This window comes from Macaca thibetana, chromosome 7 (assembly GCF_024542745.1).
Source record: "Macaca thibetana thibetana isolate TM-01 chromosome 7, ASM2454274v1, whole genome shotgun sequence".
Taxonomy (NCBI): domain Eukaryota; kingdom Metazoa; phylum Chordata; class Mammalia; order Primates; family Cercopithecidae; genus Macaca; species Macaca thibetana.
Window position 1 is genome coordinate 3777964 of NC_065584.1, and position 17003 is coordinate 3794966.

The window sequence follows — 17003 nt, forward strand, 5'->3', positions numbered from 1 at the left end:
AATTCCCACTTTCATTGCTAAGGCTTTCTTAGAACATGTGACAGAATTTTAAAATTCCATAAATTTCTTTTAAAGGTATTAGCACTTCAGCCACTAACAGGAAGTTACCCAATTATTTCTGAGCCTGTCCTGGGAAAAACCTAGGTGGCAACTATGAAACCCTTCCATTGTGAGAGTGCGGGAACCAACTGGAGTGTCTTCCCTGTGTCTGTGGGTGAGGAAGGCTGCGCTAGGAAGAGAAGCGGCCCAGGGCCGGCGTGCACGGGAGTCGGAGAGCTGGAAGAGATAGTTACCCGGGGTTCTTTGGCTCACTCTCTCGTGAACTTCCTCCCTTCAGCTTCCTAACCAGCTTCTCACTGCTGCGTCTAATGGAAGCCCGGAGTTTGCTAAAGGAACCACTGCGTTTTAAAGATCCAGTGCCATCCTGAAAAAAACGTGAACAAATGTGAAGCTGCAGGTGGTTCTCCCTCCCGCCCACAAGAGCCACACTGGGTGCAAATAAGAGCGCCACCACGGTCACCCTGCTCGCCAGCAGCTCACTGCTGACAGAGTCTTGCAGAAACCACCAATTACCATGTACGTAAACATACTTTTAACTAAACATTATCCACTTTTAATTTCATTAAAGATAATCCAATGATCATGAAAACCTTTAGACATAAGGAAGCTCATTCAAACAAAAGTGATCGCATCCCAAAAGCAATATGAATCCTACTGCTATTCCGAGACAAAAGCCGACACACAGTCTCAAGAAAATTAAAGCAGCTTCTAGGAATATTATCAAAATCGACTTCCACATTTAACAGATATGTAAGCATCTGGTCCAAGTAACACAGTAGAGGACCCAAACCATTTGGATCTGACAGAGGCTCTTCCTTTTAACAGTTTCGTCTAAATGCAATAGTTGGAGGTGCTGTTTCCTTCAGTAAATTTTACAGAACAGTTTCCTTAAATGTTAACTATAAAGGTGGCTGGAAAATTAAATAAAATGCTCATTCTATACAAATAACTAAAAATCCTCAGACAACCTTGTAGGGAGGAGAGTGCCCAGCTCTCATCTTAATTGATTCAGGTATTAATAAGTGAAATACTTGGCAGAATCTGAACATGAAAATAAAAAACACAGTGAAGAAAATGTGCAGACAGCAGCACTTCTTCTTGGAAGGAATTCCTTGGTGAGATGAACTATCACCCCATGACCCCAGCAGCTCTGCCATGTGGCGTTTCATGGATAAAGAGTGAGAGAAGTTCTACCAAGCAGACAGACACCAAGACACAGGTCAGTCGGAGTGAGTTTATTAGAAGTTAGAAAGACACAAATACACAAATCACTGAGCACTTCAAGATTAGTAGAGAAAAGCAGAATGCCCAAATTCCACACACAGACTACACAGCAAATGCTACTGGGGCGTATCCTAGGGAGACCCGGAGTCCAAGCAGGAACCCCAGGGCTCTAAGTACCATGGGGCACGTGCGGCACATGCCTTGCTCTAAGGCTTAGTTACGTCAACAGGTCACCGTCATGCCATTGCAACAACACCTTGTGTGACACTTAACTACCTGTTATCAGAGTGAACAGCTAATCGCTCTTAATTTTTAAACTCGTGTATTACACAGTAAATGAATTTTATTAATACAATTTATATTACTAAGTACATATCTGGCAAAGCTACATGTATACAGAAATCAGGAACCCCCCAAAAAGGACAGCAGCACCGAAAGGAATGGCCAGTTCACAGAGAGGTGCAGCTCTGACAAGATCCTAGGGGGCTGCTAGACACAGCGGGCAGCACTGGAGAGAGAAGGGAAGCTGCGGGAGGCGCCACCCATCATGCAGGAGACAGTGTGAGAGTCACGGGCGGCTAGGCCTGTCAGACAGAAAGGAGAGAGAAAACCCACGTGAAACCGCGGCGAGGAAAGGCAGCAGGCTCTGCATGGTGCAGCCTGGCTTACAGTATTTCTAGGTCACAAGTCTCAGCAGCCTTCTGAGTGGCTTTAGGACTGGGATGACCTTCTGCCTGCTTCTACCAGCCCAGCATAAAGCAGGTGCTGGGCCTCATGGTGCATTTCATAGAATTCAGACTGGTCCATTCCCAATGGTCAGCAAAGTAAATTTCAACACTTTAAGAGTAAAGATTGGCAATGTATTAGAAATCTCCTTGACACTTAGTGTAAAAGGCTTTACAAGTAACTGTACATAAGGAGATTATGCAATGAGAAACATAGGGACCAAAATAAAGGCTACAGGTATGACTTTCATTCTCTTAAAAACACATTTTAGACATTTCAGAAACTTTAGGAAACCACGGACTTTAAAAGTCTACAGCCCATTTTAAACATGCAGTTGATAATCCAAAAGAAAATTAATTTCCACAGGCAGCAATGCGTCCTGGGTCCTGCCAGATTGGAAAGCCGACGTCTCGACAGAAGCACCAGACGGCAGGGCCTGCGCCCCGCCCGCTCGGACTCACCATGGGACGCTGAGCAAGTCATTTAACCAGCCCGAGCTTCATTTTTCTCATCTTTAAAATGGAAAAATAACACTTGTTACCAACACCTCAAAAATGTTGGGAGGACAAGAAAACATAAGTTTTTGCTGCTCTTTAGAAAAAGGATGCTAAAATGCTAACACAGCGTCATCAACAGTGCAGCCCTTGCTGTTCATTTCAAAACTCAGTGCTACGCTACAGTAGTGTTATTATAATACACCTGAACTAAATACTTGGCAGAACGCAGAAGATTCATTTCACTCAGATTCAAAAGTATTTCATGTGACACACACACGCTCACTCATGCTCTCTCTCTCCCCACTCTGCAGCTGCTGGAGTAGCAAGCTGACAACTGACAGCTGGGCAATGGGCCCAGGAGTCCCAGAATTAGGGTCCGGCCCAGCTGCCTCCTCCTCCCTGAGCCTCTGCAGACCCAGATCAGCACCTGGAGTTGGCAATGGAGCGGGTCTGCCCCACTCTGAGTCAGTCGCCCAGGCTGGAGTGCAGTGGCCTGATCTTGGCTCAATGCAGCCTCCACCTACTGGGTTCAAGCAATTTCCTGCCTCAGCCTCCTGAGTAGCTGGGATTACAGGCATGCGCGACCACGCCTGACTGATTTTTGTTTTTTTCGTACAGAGTAGTTTTCACCATGTTGGCCAGGCTGGTCTCGAACTCCTGACCTCAAGTGATCCGCCTGCCTCGGCCTCCCAAAGCCCTGGGATTACAGGCATGAACCACCGTGCCCAGCCCCATCTATTTCTAACAATATATTCCATTCCCCAATAATCCTAGGTAAGAATTTAGTGTATTTGAAACGTGTAGAAATCTTAACATGGGAGCAGTGCGAAAAGAATGGCAAGACGGAGAGAGGCTGCTTCAAAAGGCCCCAGCAGAGCTGGTGACCTGCAGACAGACAAAGGTGGTGCAGCTGGGAGGCGGACCTCAGGCTCCACCTGGGGTGGCTGTGTGTGTCTCCTCAGGCTCCACCTGGGGTGGCTCTGTGTGTCTCATGGGACCACCGTAAAGACAACTGGGTAATGATGAAACAGCCCGAGGGACTCCCACATTCCAACAGGGACCTGGTGCTAGTGGCTGACACATGCACATCACACCATGAACATGAAGCCACACAGACAGCAGTTGTAAGAGCACCAGTTTTATCCAGAAAAGGATTTGTGTGCACAAAGCAGCTGCACTTTCAGAGGCAAGACCATGAGAGAGAGCCAACTGAGGCTCACGGTGACAGCGGCTTCCAGATCTGCATGTGTCACACGAAACGAGGTCACAGAAGTACCGCTGTCAAGTAGTTTAATCACAGTCCCTACAGTGTGTACCTAAAGGAGAGAACTGTCCTTCCCTGGACAAACCACCCACCAGGTCGAGACCTCGATCCAGACACTCCCTGCACATTACCAGCATCTGTCACCACCTGCTTTCCTTCTCAGTTCTGTGTGACACCAACGCCCAGGACCCACAGGGGACGATTATCATTAATCAGTTTGTCCTTTCTTTGACCACATAACTCTGTTTTAAATGTTACTTATGAATATTTTGAAAAACTGAGCCCAATATCTGGTGTATGTGGTTATTATAACTTAATCAAAAGCTGTCACATTCATTCCTGGCAGTCACTTCTGCTGAAGCTATGACTTCCCAACAGGGAGCACAATGTTTTTCCCTATGGTAGTAGTTTTCAACCTTTTAAAAAGCATTAAAATGCCTTTTAGGCTGATGCAGGAGAATCGCCGGAACCTGGAAAGCAGTGAGCAGAGATTGCGTCACTTAACTCCAGCCTGGGTGACGTCCGTCTCATATATATATATATATATATAAATAAAATTGAAATCACATTTTCTCACTATAAATATATAACAAGTTATTCTAATAAACGAAACAAGAACAATAAAGCTAGCTTTATAAAATCCAAAAATTTGAAATCTGAAGTTATAGGTAACAGGGATAGTTGTTTTTTTTGAGACAGTCTTGCTCTGTCACCCAGGCTGGAGTGCAGTGGCGCGATCTCGGTTCACTGCAACCTCTGCCTCCAGGATTCAATTCCCCTGCCTCAGCCTCCCAAGTAGCTGGGATTACAGGCGCCTGCTACCATGCCTGGCTAATTTTTGCATTTTTAGTAGAGACAGAGTCTCCCCATGTTGGCCAGGCTGGTCTCAAACTACTGAACTCAAGCGATCCACCAGCCCTGGCCTCCCAAAGTGGTGGGATTACAGGCATGAGCCACGGCACCTGGCCACAGGTATAGTCTTTTTTTTTTTTTGAGACGGAGTCTTGCTCTGTCACCCAGGCTGGAGTGCAGTGGCGCAATCTCAGCTCACTGTAAGCTCCGCCTCCCGGGTTCACGCCATTCTTCTGCCTCAGCCTCCCGAGTAGTTGGGACCACAGGCACCCGCCACCACACCTGGCTAATTTTTTGTATTTTTAGTAGAGACGGGGTGTCACCTTGTTAGCCAGGATAGTCTCGATCTCCTGACCACCCACCTCAGCCTCCCAAAGTGCTGGGATTACAGGTGTGAGCCACCGCGCCCGGCAAGGTATAGCCTTAACATTTACCACAACACCTGATGTATTTGTCTATTTTAACTTAATTGCATAATACTGAAAAAAATCTTGACGTACACAAATAAGTGACTACAGTGGTAACAGTTTGCTGTGCAATCTCAGAGAAATCTTCACTTAAACAGAAACAGCATGATAAACTTTGTTCTAACATCCATATAAAGACAAACTAATGTGCTGACCTGCACTGTGTTAATATCTAAATCAAACAACATTTAATATGGGCCCCTTTTATTGTCTCTAATTATCCCTCAATAAAGTTGACTAAAAATTAATACCTGTGTGCATATTGCCCTCACTACCTTTTAAAAAATAAGTCAGTGGTTTATGCCTATAATCCTAGCACTTTGGGAGGCCGAGGCAGGCAGATCACGAGGTCAGGAGTTAAGAGACCAGCCTGGCTAACATGGTGAAACCCCGTCTCTACTAAAAATAAAACAATTAGCCAGGTATGGTGGCGTACGCCTGTAATTCGAGCTACTCAGGAGGCTGAAGCAAGAGAATTGCTTGAACCAGGAGGCAGAGGTTGCAGTGAGCCAAGACAGCACCACTGCACTCCAGCCTGGGCAACAGAGCGAGACTCTGTCTCAGGAGGAAGAAAAGAAAATCACAAGTTGGTCGAGTTCAGCATTCTGCCTTCTCAGAACCTTAAGGGTTGTGAGGAGATCGGGTTGGGGGCCAAGGTCTTCCTGTGAAGACTCTGAGGCAGCCTCAGCCGGCCCGCCCAGTGAATTCACTCACTTTATCTAAGACTCCATCTGAAGACGGGGCTGCCTCCATGCGCAAAATGAGTTTAGGAACCACTGCACTGGACAATTTAAAACTCAGATTGTTTTGGTAGATCACCCATAGCCAACGCATCCTGGGATGAATTCCATCGAAGCTGCAGAGCTACCAAGTATATTGCTCACGAAAGGGACACACCGGAAACACAGCCTGCGCACGGCCTATGTAATCAGGTGTCCAGAGTGAGAAAGGAAGCGTGTATGTAATCAGGTGTCCAGAGTGAGAAAGGAGGCGTGTACATGTAATCAGGTGTCCAGAGTGAGAAAGGAGGCGTGGAGGGAGGAAATCAGCAGGCACGCGGAGGGGCAGCTGCTTCATCCACAGCAGCGACACTTCCAGCCCGCGGGCCTGACGGGGACACCTGCACTCGAACCCGCTGCAGTGGACACGTGACGAGGACACCTGCACATGAACCCGCTGCAGTGCACACGAGCAGTTCTCCTTCCTCTCCGAGTCCATCTTTAAGATGGTAACAGAGCTCTGAATTGTCACAATTTTATCATCAGATGATTTCATGTCAACATGGACCTAGAAATACTGTCTCAAGAGAAACCTCCTCCAGAACTTCATTCAAGAGTATCACAATCTGCACCCTGGCTCCTAGAGCCTAGATAAAGGACTTCCCTTCTATACGAAGCATGCAGGTATGACAGCAACCAAGAGAAGAGTACAGTACACAGTTCTGACAGAATGCGGGCGACAGGGAGGCCTGCGGGCCAGGATTTCAGTTTTAGACTACTGCCCCACTGGGGCTGAGTGGGCAAAGCTGATGCTGATTGGTTGTCTTGGCACAGAAAAAAAACCAAAGCAAGAAAGCTGCCAGATAAAGACAGTCAAAGAGAATGTTCTCCCTCAAATTTTGCTACTAACATTTTTTATAAAATATTTATTTAGAATGCTAGCTCCTACCAAATTGCTATAGCTATAGAAAATCCTTAAAGAATAAAAGGATTTACATTATAAGAAGGCCCAAAACTACAATTTGGCAGAACATGTGTAGAATTATAACTAATCAAACTGCACTATGGCAACTTCAAAAAACCAACTGTGCCCCTAGATGAGTCAAATGCCGCCTTCAACTCTCCCTGACAAAAGCAAAATACCAAAGACACCAGCTTGTGTATTAAAAAAAAAATCCATGTGCTAAAAAATTCACTGGAGAAAAAATGTCCAGAAGGCCACACGGTCTTTGGCAACCACTGGATAAACAGCAGTGGTGAGGAATTTCCAGGGGCAAACCAGTAAAACCTAGAGGGGCCTGTGCAGCCTCTCAGGCACATGGGGGCTGGCAACCATGAAGAGCCCCAAAGATCTGGACACCCTCTCAGGTGAAATGCAGGACGCGCAGGACATCAAGAGAGCAGCCACCTAAGCTCTTGGTTCTGACCCGTTTTCTAAAAACAAATTCTACTTACACAGCATCTCCCTTTAAAGCATTTCAACTCATTCTAACAAAATCTAGAGCAGCCTGGTCAGTGAAGTTAGGAGCACTGGAGTTAGCAATGAAATGGGTGAGTTAAAGAAGCGAGTTAGTTACCTGCCACACTGATCCTGATATTAAAATGAAACCAGAGAGGGATCATGCTTTAAATAGCCAGGACACTCAATCAGCATTTAAGTGCTCAAAGTTAAGCCAAACAGCTTTCATGGATTCCTGAGAAGAAAATTACCACTTTAAACAAATAACAGACTTAAGTATTAGCAGAAGTAAAGAACTTACAGAAAGCTTAATTGGCACTTAATTTGACAAAAGCAGAAGGTCTAGCACATGAGACAGGAGGAAGGCCTGGCAAGCGCCACTTGGGGGCGCCTCCCGGAGCACGTGCCCGCTGTGTACTGTACTTACCCCGTTCCACTCTACGCTCATACTCACTTCCTCCCCTCCGTCAGGGCCACTCTCGTACTTGACCACGTCCACGTTGAGGCTCTCACGGCTCCTGCGCTTCTCCATGTTCTCAGGGTCATTGAGCACTTCCGCCACCCTCTGTTTGTGAACATTGTCAAGACCCTGTGAGCCAGGCAAGGGAAAATGGTTGGACCCATTAGCACTTCAGATTTTCTTAAGTATTTCTGAGATACTTGGCTAGAAAACAAAATACCAGTTCTTAATCACTGGAGGGAAAAAAACTGGAACAGTGGTTCCTTGGAGCAGGTGAGGGTGGAGGCGGGAAACGAGAGAAACACAAAGGACCCCTTAGGGGAACAGTGACGGGGCTTGGGTTGCACAGGGTGTGTGTCCATGTTCAATCATTCTGGGTCTGTATCTAGGACTGGAACGGCTGGGCCATGTGGTTTTCTAAGTTTAACTTTTAGATAAGCCATCAAACTTCTCCAGTGCCTGCACCATTTTACATTCCCACCAGCAAGAAGACATGAGGGTTCCAGCCTCTCCGCATCCTCACCAACACCTGTTATTTTCCATTTGTTCTCTTTTTTATTATAGCCAGTCTAGTGGGGATGAGGTAGTATCTCGCTGTGACTTCAGTTACTATTTCTATAATGACTAAAGATGTTGAGTGTCTTTTCATGTGATTGTTGACCATCTGTCTATCATCTTCAGTAAAATGTCTATTCAGGTCCTGTGCTCATTTTTTAATTGGGTTGCCTTTTTTTCTGGATACCAAAACCTTATGAGATACATCATTTGCAAATATCTTCCCCCATTGCATGGGTGTCCTTTCACTTTTTCTTTTTCTTTTTTTCCTTTGAGACAGGGTCTCTCTCTGTTGCCCAGACTGGAGTGCAGTGGTGACCTCCACCTCCCGGGTTCAAGCGATCCTCCCACCTCAGACTACCAAATAGCTGGGACCACAGGCATGGGCCAACACACTTGGCTAATTTTTTTAAAAAATTTTTGTAGAGACATAGTATCACTATGTTGCCCAGGTTGGTTTCGAACTCCTGAGCTCAAGGGATTCCCCCCACCTCAGCCTGCCAAAGTGCAGGAATTACAGGTGCTCACCACCACGCCCAGCCCCTTTCACTTTCTTGATGATGTCCTTAGATGCACAATAGTTTTTAACTTTGGTGAATCCAACAGATCTAGTTACCTAGTTTTTATTTTGCTGTTCATGCTTTTGGGGTCATATTCATGTTATTTTATTTTATTTTAATTTAATTTACTTTTTGAGACGGAATCTCCGTCTGTTGCTCAGGCTGGAGTGCAGTGGCGTGATCTTGGCTCACTGCAACGTCTGCCTCCTGAGTTCAAGCAACTCTCCTGCCTCAGCCTCTCGAGTAGCTGGGACTACAGGCTTGTGCCACTGCACTGTATTTTTAGTAGAGATGGGGTTTTGCCATGCTAGCCAGGCTGGTCTCAAACTCCTGACCACCGGTGATCTGCCCACGTTGGCCTCCCCAAAGTGCTGGGATTCAGGTGTGAGCCACTGCGCCCAGTCTCACGCCTTTGGTTTTTTTTTTTTTTTGGTTTTTTTTGGTTTTTTTTTTTTTTTTTTTTTCAATTGAGATGGAGTCTCATTCTGTCACCCAGGCAGCTGGAGTGCAGTGGCGTGATCTCGGCTCACTGCAGCCTCCACCTCCCAGGTTCAAGCGATTCTGCTGTCTCAGCCTCCCGAGTAGCTGGGATTACAGGATTACAGGCATGTGCCACACCACGCCAGGCTAATTTTTATATTTTTAGTAGAGACAGGGTTTCACCATGTTGGCCAGGCTGGTCTCGAACTCCTGACCTCAGGTGATCTGCCCACGTTGGCCTCCCAAAGTGCTGGGATTACAGGTGTGAACCACTGTGCCCGGCTTCACGCTCTTTTAAACAATATAACTTTATTTGTTCAAACCAAAATAATCAACATTTTCTATTTCTAAATCAAGTTTTCAACAAAAGTCATGTAAAAGAGAACCATTAAATTCAAAGTTCCCAAGGGCCGGTTAAGGACAGAAGTATGACTGACCTGTTTACGAGACCTCATGGCAGCTTCTTCTAATGTTTCTGCAGCTTCAAATTTGCCTTGACGTCTGTAAAGTGCCCCAAGGTTTTTTAGAGTGGTTGTAACAGTTGGACTGTAAGAAAGCACATGACATATAGAACTGTGACATATAAGCTGTGAACAACCACTATCAACAGCACATAATCTGAAGGACTGACAGATTTATGTTTTGGCTTGACTATATTTTAACTTTCTCTTGTACTTTTTTGAAACTGTAAAATTATGAAGAGTTCTTCCTTCTCAAGTAGCTCTGCCTCCTATGACCCTGGCCCTTCCTGTACACAGCCCCCTCAGGCCAGGCTAACACCATACCCCATCCAGGCTGAGGCGGCTCTCACAGACCACTGGCCACTCTGTCAACAGAAACTTCTGGGCCAGGTCTGTGTGGTGATCAGCATGCTTTCCCTGGAGACACCTTGGTCCGCACTGGCAATAATGACAAACAGTGCTCTGCATGGTGCTGCTCACGTGCTCCCGTCTCCCTCAAGTACAGGGGAGAAGAGAGCAAAGCAGACCCTCCCTATCAGTGGGGTGTGAGGGCAGAGGATAAATGCTTCATGTACCAGGGAAGCAATAAGCAGATGGCCGAGAGGACGGCTGTGTTTCTGTGTTCTTTTTTATTTTTCAAACTGTATAATTAGGCTTGATGTTTCTGCATTCTTGATAGAGCAGACTTATTAAAAAAAATTATAAATAAACCTAGATTCATTTTAGCATAGATAAGTACTTCGAGAGATTTCTGTTCACTTTCTTACAATAGGCATTTTGGGTACAGAAATAAGCTATTTTCTATGTCTCTGAAACAAGTAATCTATGGTAAGTGTTATGGGAGCCCTGGAGAGGGTTCCGAGAGTTTTCTGAAAATAGATGAATGGTAGGCTGAGTCTCAAAGGATGAGGAAAGTTAAGAATGGAAAGACACGGTGGCTCACGCCTATAATCCCAGCACTCTGGGAGGCCAAGGTGGGTGGATCACCTGAGGTCAGGAGTTCAAAACCACCCTGGCCAACATGGTGAAACTCTGTCCCTACTAAAAATACAAAAATTAGCCGGGCATGGTGGCAGGCGCCTGTAGTCCCAGCTACTCAGGAGGCTGAGGCAGGAGAATCGCTTGAACCTGGGAGGTGGAGATTGCAGTAAGCCAAGATCGCGCCATTGCACTCCAGCCTGGGTGACAACAACGAAACTCCGTCTCAAAAAAAGAAAAAAAAAGAGCGGAAAGGCAGTAAAACAGGTGGGCCACCTGGACCCAGGTACGGCAGCCATCACAGATGGCAGTCGGCACAGGCTCAGGCCCAAGAGGCAAGGCTCTAGGGCTGGCCATGGAGGGGCCTACACTTCCCTCTGCAGAGGACAAGGCCCCATGGGCCATGAGGAAAAGAAGCGTGTGTGGATCTGTGTCTCCAGTGCTGTGTGTGAGGGGCTGGCCTTCCCAGGCCCGCTGGCACGCTTGTCATGAATTTGCTGTATGGTTTCTACCATTAAATGTAAAAGTAAGGCAATTACCTTTGCACCAGCCTAATATGATGGTGGGTTTTATACATGTAAATGATCTCATTTACAAAGTTAGTGGGGTTTTTTACATTGGAATTTGGGGAAAACATGGGACTGTGCACTTAAGGAACACTATACATCGGTCATTTATAAGCTGCCCTGTAGAACACAATTACCTTCCCCCTGCTTTTCAGTTTTTCCAGCCAAACGCGATTCCAGACATACCTATCAACTTTGCAGGCTTTGTACCAGCCGCCATACTCTCCAAAAGACGTCCCATCCTTTTGCTTTCCCTAAATTACAACAAACAATTTCAAATGAATAACTATCCTGAATGCAGGATATACAATTTAGAAAATCTCAAAATAATACATTCTTACTTTGCATTCTTCTCTTTCTTCAGCATGCATCCAGATGGGTTTATTTTCATCTAGGGAAGAAAACACAGCATACAGGTTGAGCATCGCTAATCCAAAACTCCAAAATCTGAACTGCTCTAAGGGGAATTTCCTTTGAGGGTCAAGTCAGCACTCGAAAAGTTTCAAATGTTGGAGCACTTTGGGTAATGGATACTTAACTTATACTACAAATGAAGGATAACAGAGCCTGCTAAGTAAAACAGAAGTCATTAAGCCTCGGTGGCTGCTTTTTTTTGTTGTTTTTTTTTAAGATGGAGTCTCACTCTGTTGCCCAGGCTGGAGTGCAGTGGTGTGCTCTCGCCTCACCGCAACCTCCACCTCCTGGGTTCAAGCGACTCTCCTGCCTCAGCCTCTGAAGTAGCTGGGATTACAGGCACCCGCCACCACGCCCAGCTAATTTTTTTGTATTTTTAGTAGAGATGGGGTTTCGCCATGTTGGCCAGGCTGGTCTCAAACTCCTGACTTCAAGTGATCCACCTGCCTCAGCCTCCCTAAGTGTTAGGATTACAGGCGTGAGCCACCACGCCCAGCCTGTTTTCTTTTTTATACGATCCTTGTTAGATACTACTACTTACAGCATGGACAGATTAAGTTCACACTGCAGGAAAAAGTCTATGGAAGACAGAGCTGGACACCAAGCAACAGGTTAAGACACAGGGTGCAGAATCAATGTTCTGAGACAGGTGATCAACTGTCAAGACACCCCAACAAATGCTAGGACCCTGTAATGTAACCGCTAAAATGTTAGCTGCTCAAGTAGCACAAGGGAGTATTCAGAATGTGAGCGCTAAACAAAAGCATTAAACAATAGTCTAAGAAAAAGTAGTAAGATGTTGGTAGCAAAAGTAGAAAAGATATAAATCAAGGCTGGGCGCAGTGGCTCACACCTGTAATCCCAGCACTTTGGGGGACTGAGGCAGGAGGATCACCTGAGGTCAAGAGTTTGAGACCAGCCTAACATGGTGAAACTTGTCTCTACTAAAAATACAAAAATTAGCCAGGTGTGGTGATGTGCGCCTGTAATCCCGGCTACTCGGGAGGCTGAGGCAGGAGAATCACTTGAATCCAGGAGGCGGAGGTTGCAGTCAGCCGGGATCATGCCATTGCACTCCAGCCTGGGCAACAAGAGCGAAATTCCGCCTCAAAAAAAAAAAAAGAAAGAAAGAAAAAGAAGGAAAGAAAGAAAGCATACAAATCAATAATCATTTTAAGTCATCTTCTCGGAACACTCACCCAAGTTTCTAGACAACCAACAGACCCATGCCATGGGGGAAAAAGCCATCTTAAAAATCATGTTTATGAAAATATTTTTATGACTGAAAGGTACTCACACTAAAAATGTAAAGAAAATAAGCAGTATACATGATGATATGGACGGTATGGTTTGAAATCTGTAAACCAAAGGCACAGAAGGAAGGAAAGACATTAAATGTGAAAAGATGGATTTGGGTGATTCTCCTCTTTCCATTTCTGCATGAATTGGGTAGGTCTCTGCAGTGAGGACGTGAAGATGGATGTGGGTGATGCTCCCGTCTCCATTTCTGTGTGAATTGTGTAAGTCTCTGCAATGAGGACATGATATGGGCTCTGGGCACTGCAATCCCAGTCTAACTGCTTCTCAGTTACAAGGCCTCATGCAAGTCACTTAGTCTGTGGCGTCCTTGCTGCTGCTGCTTTTTTTTTTTTTTTTTGAGATGGAGTCTCGCTCTGTTGCCCAGGCTGGAGTGCAGTGGTGCGATCTTGGCTCACTGCAAGCTCCGCCTCCCGGGTTCATGCCATTCTCCTGCCTCAGCCTCCTGAGTAGCTGGGACTATAGTACAGGCACCCACCACCACGCCCAGCTAATTTTTTGTATTTTTAGTACAGACGGGGTTTCGCGATGTTGGCCAGGATGGTCTCGATTTCCTGACCTCGTGATCCGCCTGCCTCGGCCTCCCAAAGTGCTGGGATTACAGGCATGAGCCACCGCACCTGGCCTGTGGTATCTTTGCTTTTAAAATGGGGTAATGTTTGACCCGCTGCACAGGACTGCTGTGAAAGTCAAGTAAAATCACACATTTAAACTATTTAGCTTAATAATGTACACAGTTAAGTGCTTAATAAACAGTAACTAATACTATTAGTATATTATTAGTCAAGTCATTATACAATGAAATTCATTTGAGACGGGAGTATATTTCTTACCATCTACAGAACCAAACTCCCTTTCATGTGCACGAGTGAGAATCTCTTTGTACAGTGTTTCTGCTTGCTTGAACTTTCCTTGTTTCAGATAGCAGGATGCCTTAAAATAAAATAAAATATTTCTTATCTTTCAGATGTAAATAAAGCATAATTTTAACCTACAGTTAAAGAAGTATTTGGGCTTGGGAAGAAAGCACTCCTGGCCACCTCCCTAATGCTATGCCAGTCAACACACCAGGTTATTTTTTGTCTTAGCCACGTTGGGGTCATCAGGTCCCAGTTTTGTCTGGTAGATCTCGAGGGCTCTTTGATAATAATATTCTACTTCTTCATACTTGCCCTGGTTCTGGCACAGTAAGGCCAAGTTATTTAACTGCTTGGCAACATCGGGGTGATCCTTCCCCAAAACCTGGGAATAAAAAACAGTGTATTAGAGACACTTGTTCTGCTCCCATCCAATCCATTCTCCACCCTACTGTCACATTATGATCTTCCTCAACATAAGCACGACTGTGCTACACTTTCAGATTTAAATCCTTAACTGGCTCCCCACACCATGTAATAACAAAATAACCAGAATTTATCAAATTCTTTTTTTTTTTTTTTTTTTTTTTTTGAGACGGAGTCTCGCGCTGTCGCCCAGGCTGGAGTGCAGTGGCCGGATCTCAGCTCACTGCAAGCTCCGCCTCCCGGGTTCACGCCATTCTCCGGCCTCAGCCTCCCGAGTAGCTGGGACTACAGGTGCTGCCACCTCGCCTGGCTATTTTTCGTATTTCTTAGTAGAGACGGGGTTTCACCGTTAGCCAGGATGGTCTCGATCTCCTGACCTCGTGATCCGCCCATCTCGGCCTCCCAAAGTGCTGGGATTACAGGCTTGAGCCACCGCGCCCGGCCTCAAATTCTTATTTATGAGGGGAGGGAGGGAACTGTGCTCATTTTCTTGTTTGTTGGTTTGTTTTTTGAGACGGGGTCTCGCTCTGTCGCCCAGGCTGGAGTGCAGTGGCGCGATCTCGGCTCACTGCAAGCTCTGCCTCCTGGGTTTACGCCATTCTCCTGCCTCAGCCTCCTGAGTAGCTGGGACTACAGGCGCCCGCCACCGCGCCCGGCTAATTTTTTGTATTTTTAGTAGAGACGGGGTTTCACCGTGGTCTCGATCTCCTGACCTTGTGATCCGCCCGCCTCGGCCTCCCAAAGTGCTGGGATTACAGGCGTGAGCCACCGCGCCCGGCCGCTCATTTTCTTTAGCTGCATTAATTATTGCAGTAATCCTTCACGGTAGGTACATTTTATGTACATTTATTATACTGTGTACAAATGTACATATTAGGCACATTTTGAAGATAAGGAAAATGGGCTTTGTAAGGGCTATGCGAGTTTTACTGCCAGGTTCTGGAGGAGCCCACAGCTGTCCCAGTTGCCCAGGACACTCTTCTCCTAGCCCTCCCCACTAGCAATGACTTATCCTTCAGGGTTCTCTTCAGTTCCCCTCAAAGGGGACCTCCCTATACCAAATTAAGGGAGCCCTCACCCCACCTCACCTAGTGAACTCACAGGCATATCACCTGGTTGTTCTTTCTTTGTAAGAATCACTGTTCTGAACTACCTTGAATATTCTTTATTACAATGTAAGCCCCAAGAGTGCAAATTCTTTGTCTCTTTTCTTCACCGGTGTAATCCCTGCATCTAAAAAGGTGCCTGGCACACAGATGGATGAATGAACACTAACCTCCTCCTTCAGTACCTTGAACAAGTGATGAGTTCTCCCTGCTTTGTGCCTTTACACATGTGGTCCGCAGGGAGGTAAGCTGCCTCTCTACTCCTTTCTGCATTCCCTACCTCTCCCTGCCTAGGACATTTTTAACTCAATTATTCAAGGTGCAGTTCCAACACCAACCTTCCCTGAGAAACCATCCCCAACATCCCCTGGCTGTGGCCCGCAGGAACCCGCACTCCATGTCTTCCCAGAGCTCTCTATTCTAGACGCTGCTGTGCCCTCTGCGGTCCTCAGTCTGTCCAGTGGACTGTGTCCTAGTGAGAGGGACTACATCTCTGATCTGTAAATCACCAACTCTAAGCAGGGGGCTCGAAATGAATGAAAGGGTAAATATATGAATGAATTTGGCAGGTCATCTTATATGGTTCCTAATTCTTGATTTAGTACTTTTGTGCTGTCCCTGACTTTAACTCCAGCCCACCCCAAATTCGACCATTCTATTTCAGAAACATGCAGATTGACGGCTTAATGTAATGTTACCTGTATAATCTGATAAGGAGCCCCTTTTCATTCTTTCTCCCCCAATTCCTTGCCATGTGGCTCAAAATTAACTGATAAGAATCACTGATAAATAATCACTAAAAATACCAAGTTAAAATACCATTTGTGTGGCTGGGCGCAGTGGCTCATGCCTATAATCCCAGCACTGTGGGAGGCTGAGGCAGACGGATCACCTGAGGTCAGGAGTTCGAGATCAGCCTGGCCAACATGGTGAAAGCCCATCTCTACTAAAAAATACAAAAATTAGCCAGGCGTGGTGGCACATGCCTGTAATCCCAGCTACCCAGGAGGCTGAGGCAGGAGAATCCCCAGAATCCGGGCGGCAGAGGCTGCGGTGAGCCGAGATTGTGCCCCTGTACTCCAGCCTGGGCGACAGAGCAAGACTCCGTCTCAGAGAAAAAAAAAAAACAATTTGTGGTTACTCATCAGACAGACCTGATACCTCAATCTCTGTAACATCTGAAGAGACTGTCATACAGAGCACTGCTGAAATCAACAAGTTACGTTATATTTTTTCAATACCTAATTACCATAAACTGTAGCAGCTGGTATTAAATATACATGACATTGACTCAATCTATAGCTCTGAGTTAATCTTTAGTTATAATAATTATTTCATTTTTCAGCTTCATAAAGCGTATTTGGCAAATGTATCTTTTTTTTTTTTTTTTTTTTTTTTTTGAGACGGAGTCTCGCTCTCTCCCCCAGGCTGGAGTGCAGTGGCGAGATCTCGGCTCACTGCAAGCTCTGCCTCCCAGGTTGACGCCATTCTCCTGCCTCAGCCTCCTGACTAGCTGGGACTAGAGGCGCCCGCCACAGCGCCTGGCTAATTTTTT

At 46.0% G+C, this 17003-nt stretch overlaps 2 protein-coding genes across 17 annotated transcripts in view; one reads left to right on the forward strand and one right to left on the reverse strand.

Annotated features, from left to right (window-relative positions):
* The window catches only part of CKB (creatine kinase B), a 202401-nt gene that overhangs the window by 35022 nt on the left and 150376 nt on the right, over nucleotides 1-17003 (forward strand). The window lies entirely within an intron of this gene.
* KLC1 (kinesin light chain 1) overlaps nucleotides 1-17003 on the reverse strand; it is a 73388-nt gene that overhangs the window by 13583 nt on the left and 42802 nt on the right. For 4 of the 16 annotated variants that reach the window (XM_050798396.1, XM_050798402.1, XM_050798404.1 and 1 more), the window contains exons 8-14: nucleotides 14128-14301; nucleotides 13893-13992; nucleotides 11670-11719; nucleotides 11515-11582; nucleotides 9761-9869; nucleotides 7696-7857; nucleotides 294-424 (exon numbers count right to left, since the gene is read on the reverse strand). In XM_050798396.1, the coding sequence (XP_050654353.1) occupies nucleotides 294-424; nucleotides 7696-7857; nucleotides 9761-9869; nucleotides 11515-11582; nucleotides 11670-11719; nucleotides 13893-13992; nucleotides 14128-14301 (794 nt within the window). Of the gene's footprint in view, nucleotides 1-293; nucleotides 425-1280; nucleotides 1869-2471; nucleotides 2523-7695; nucleotides 7858-9760; nucleotides 9870-11514; nucleotides 11583-11669; nucleotides 11720-13892; nucleotides 13993-14127; nucleotides 14302-17003 lie in introns of those variants that run through there. The other 12 variants (XM_050798403.1, XM_050798400.1, XM_050798405.1 and 9 more) reach the window with 8 other exon arrangements.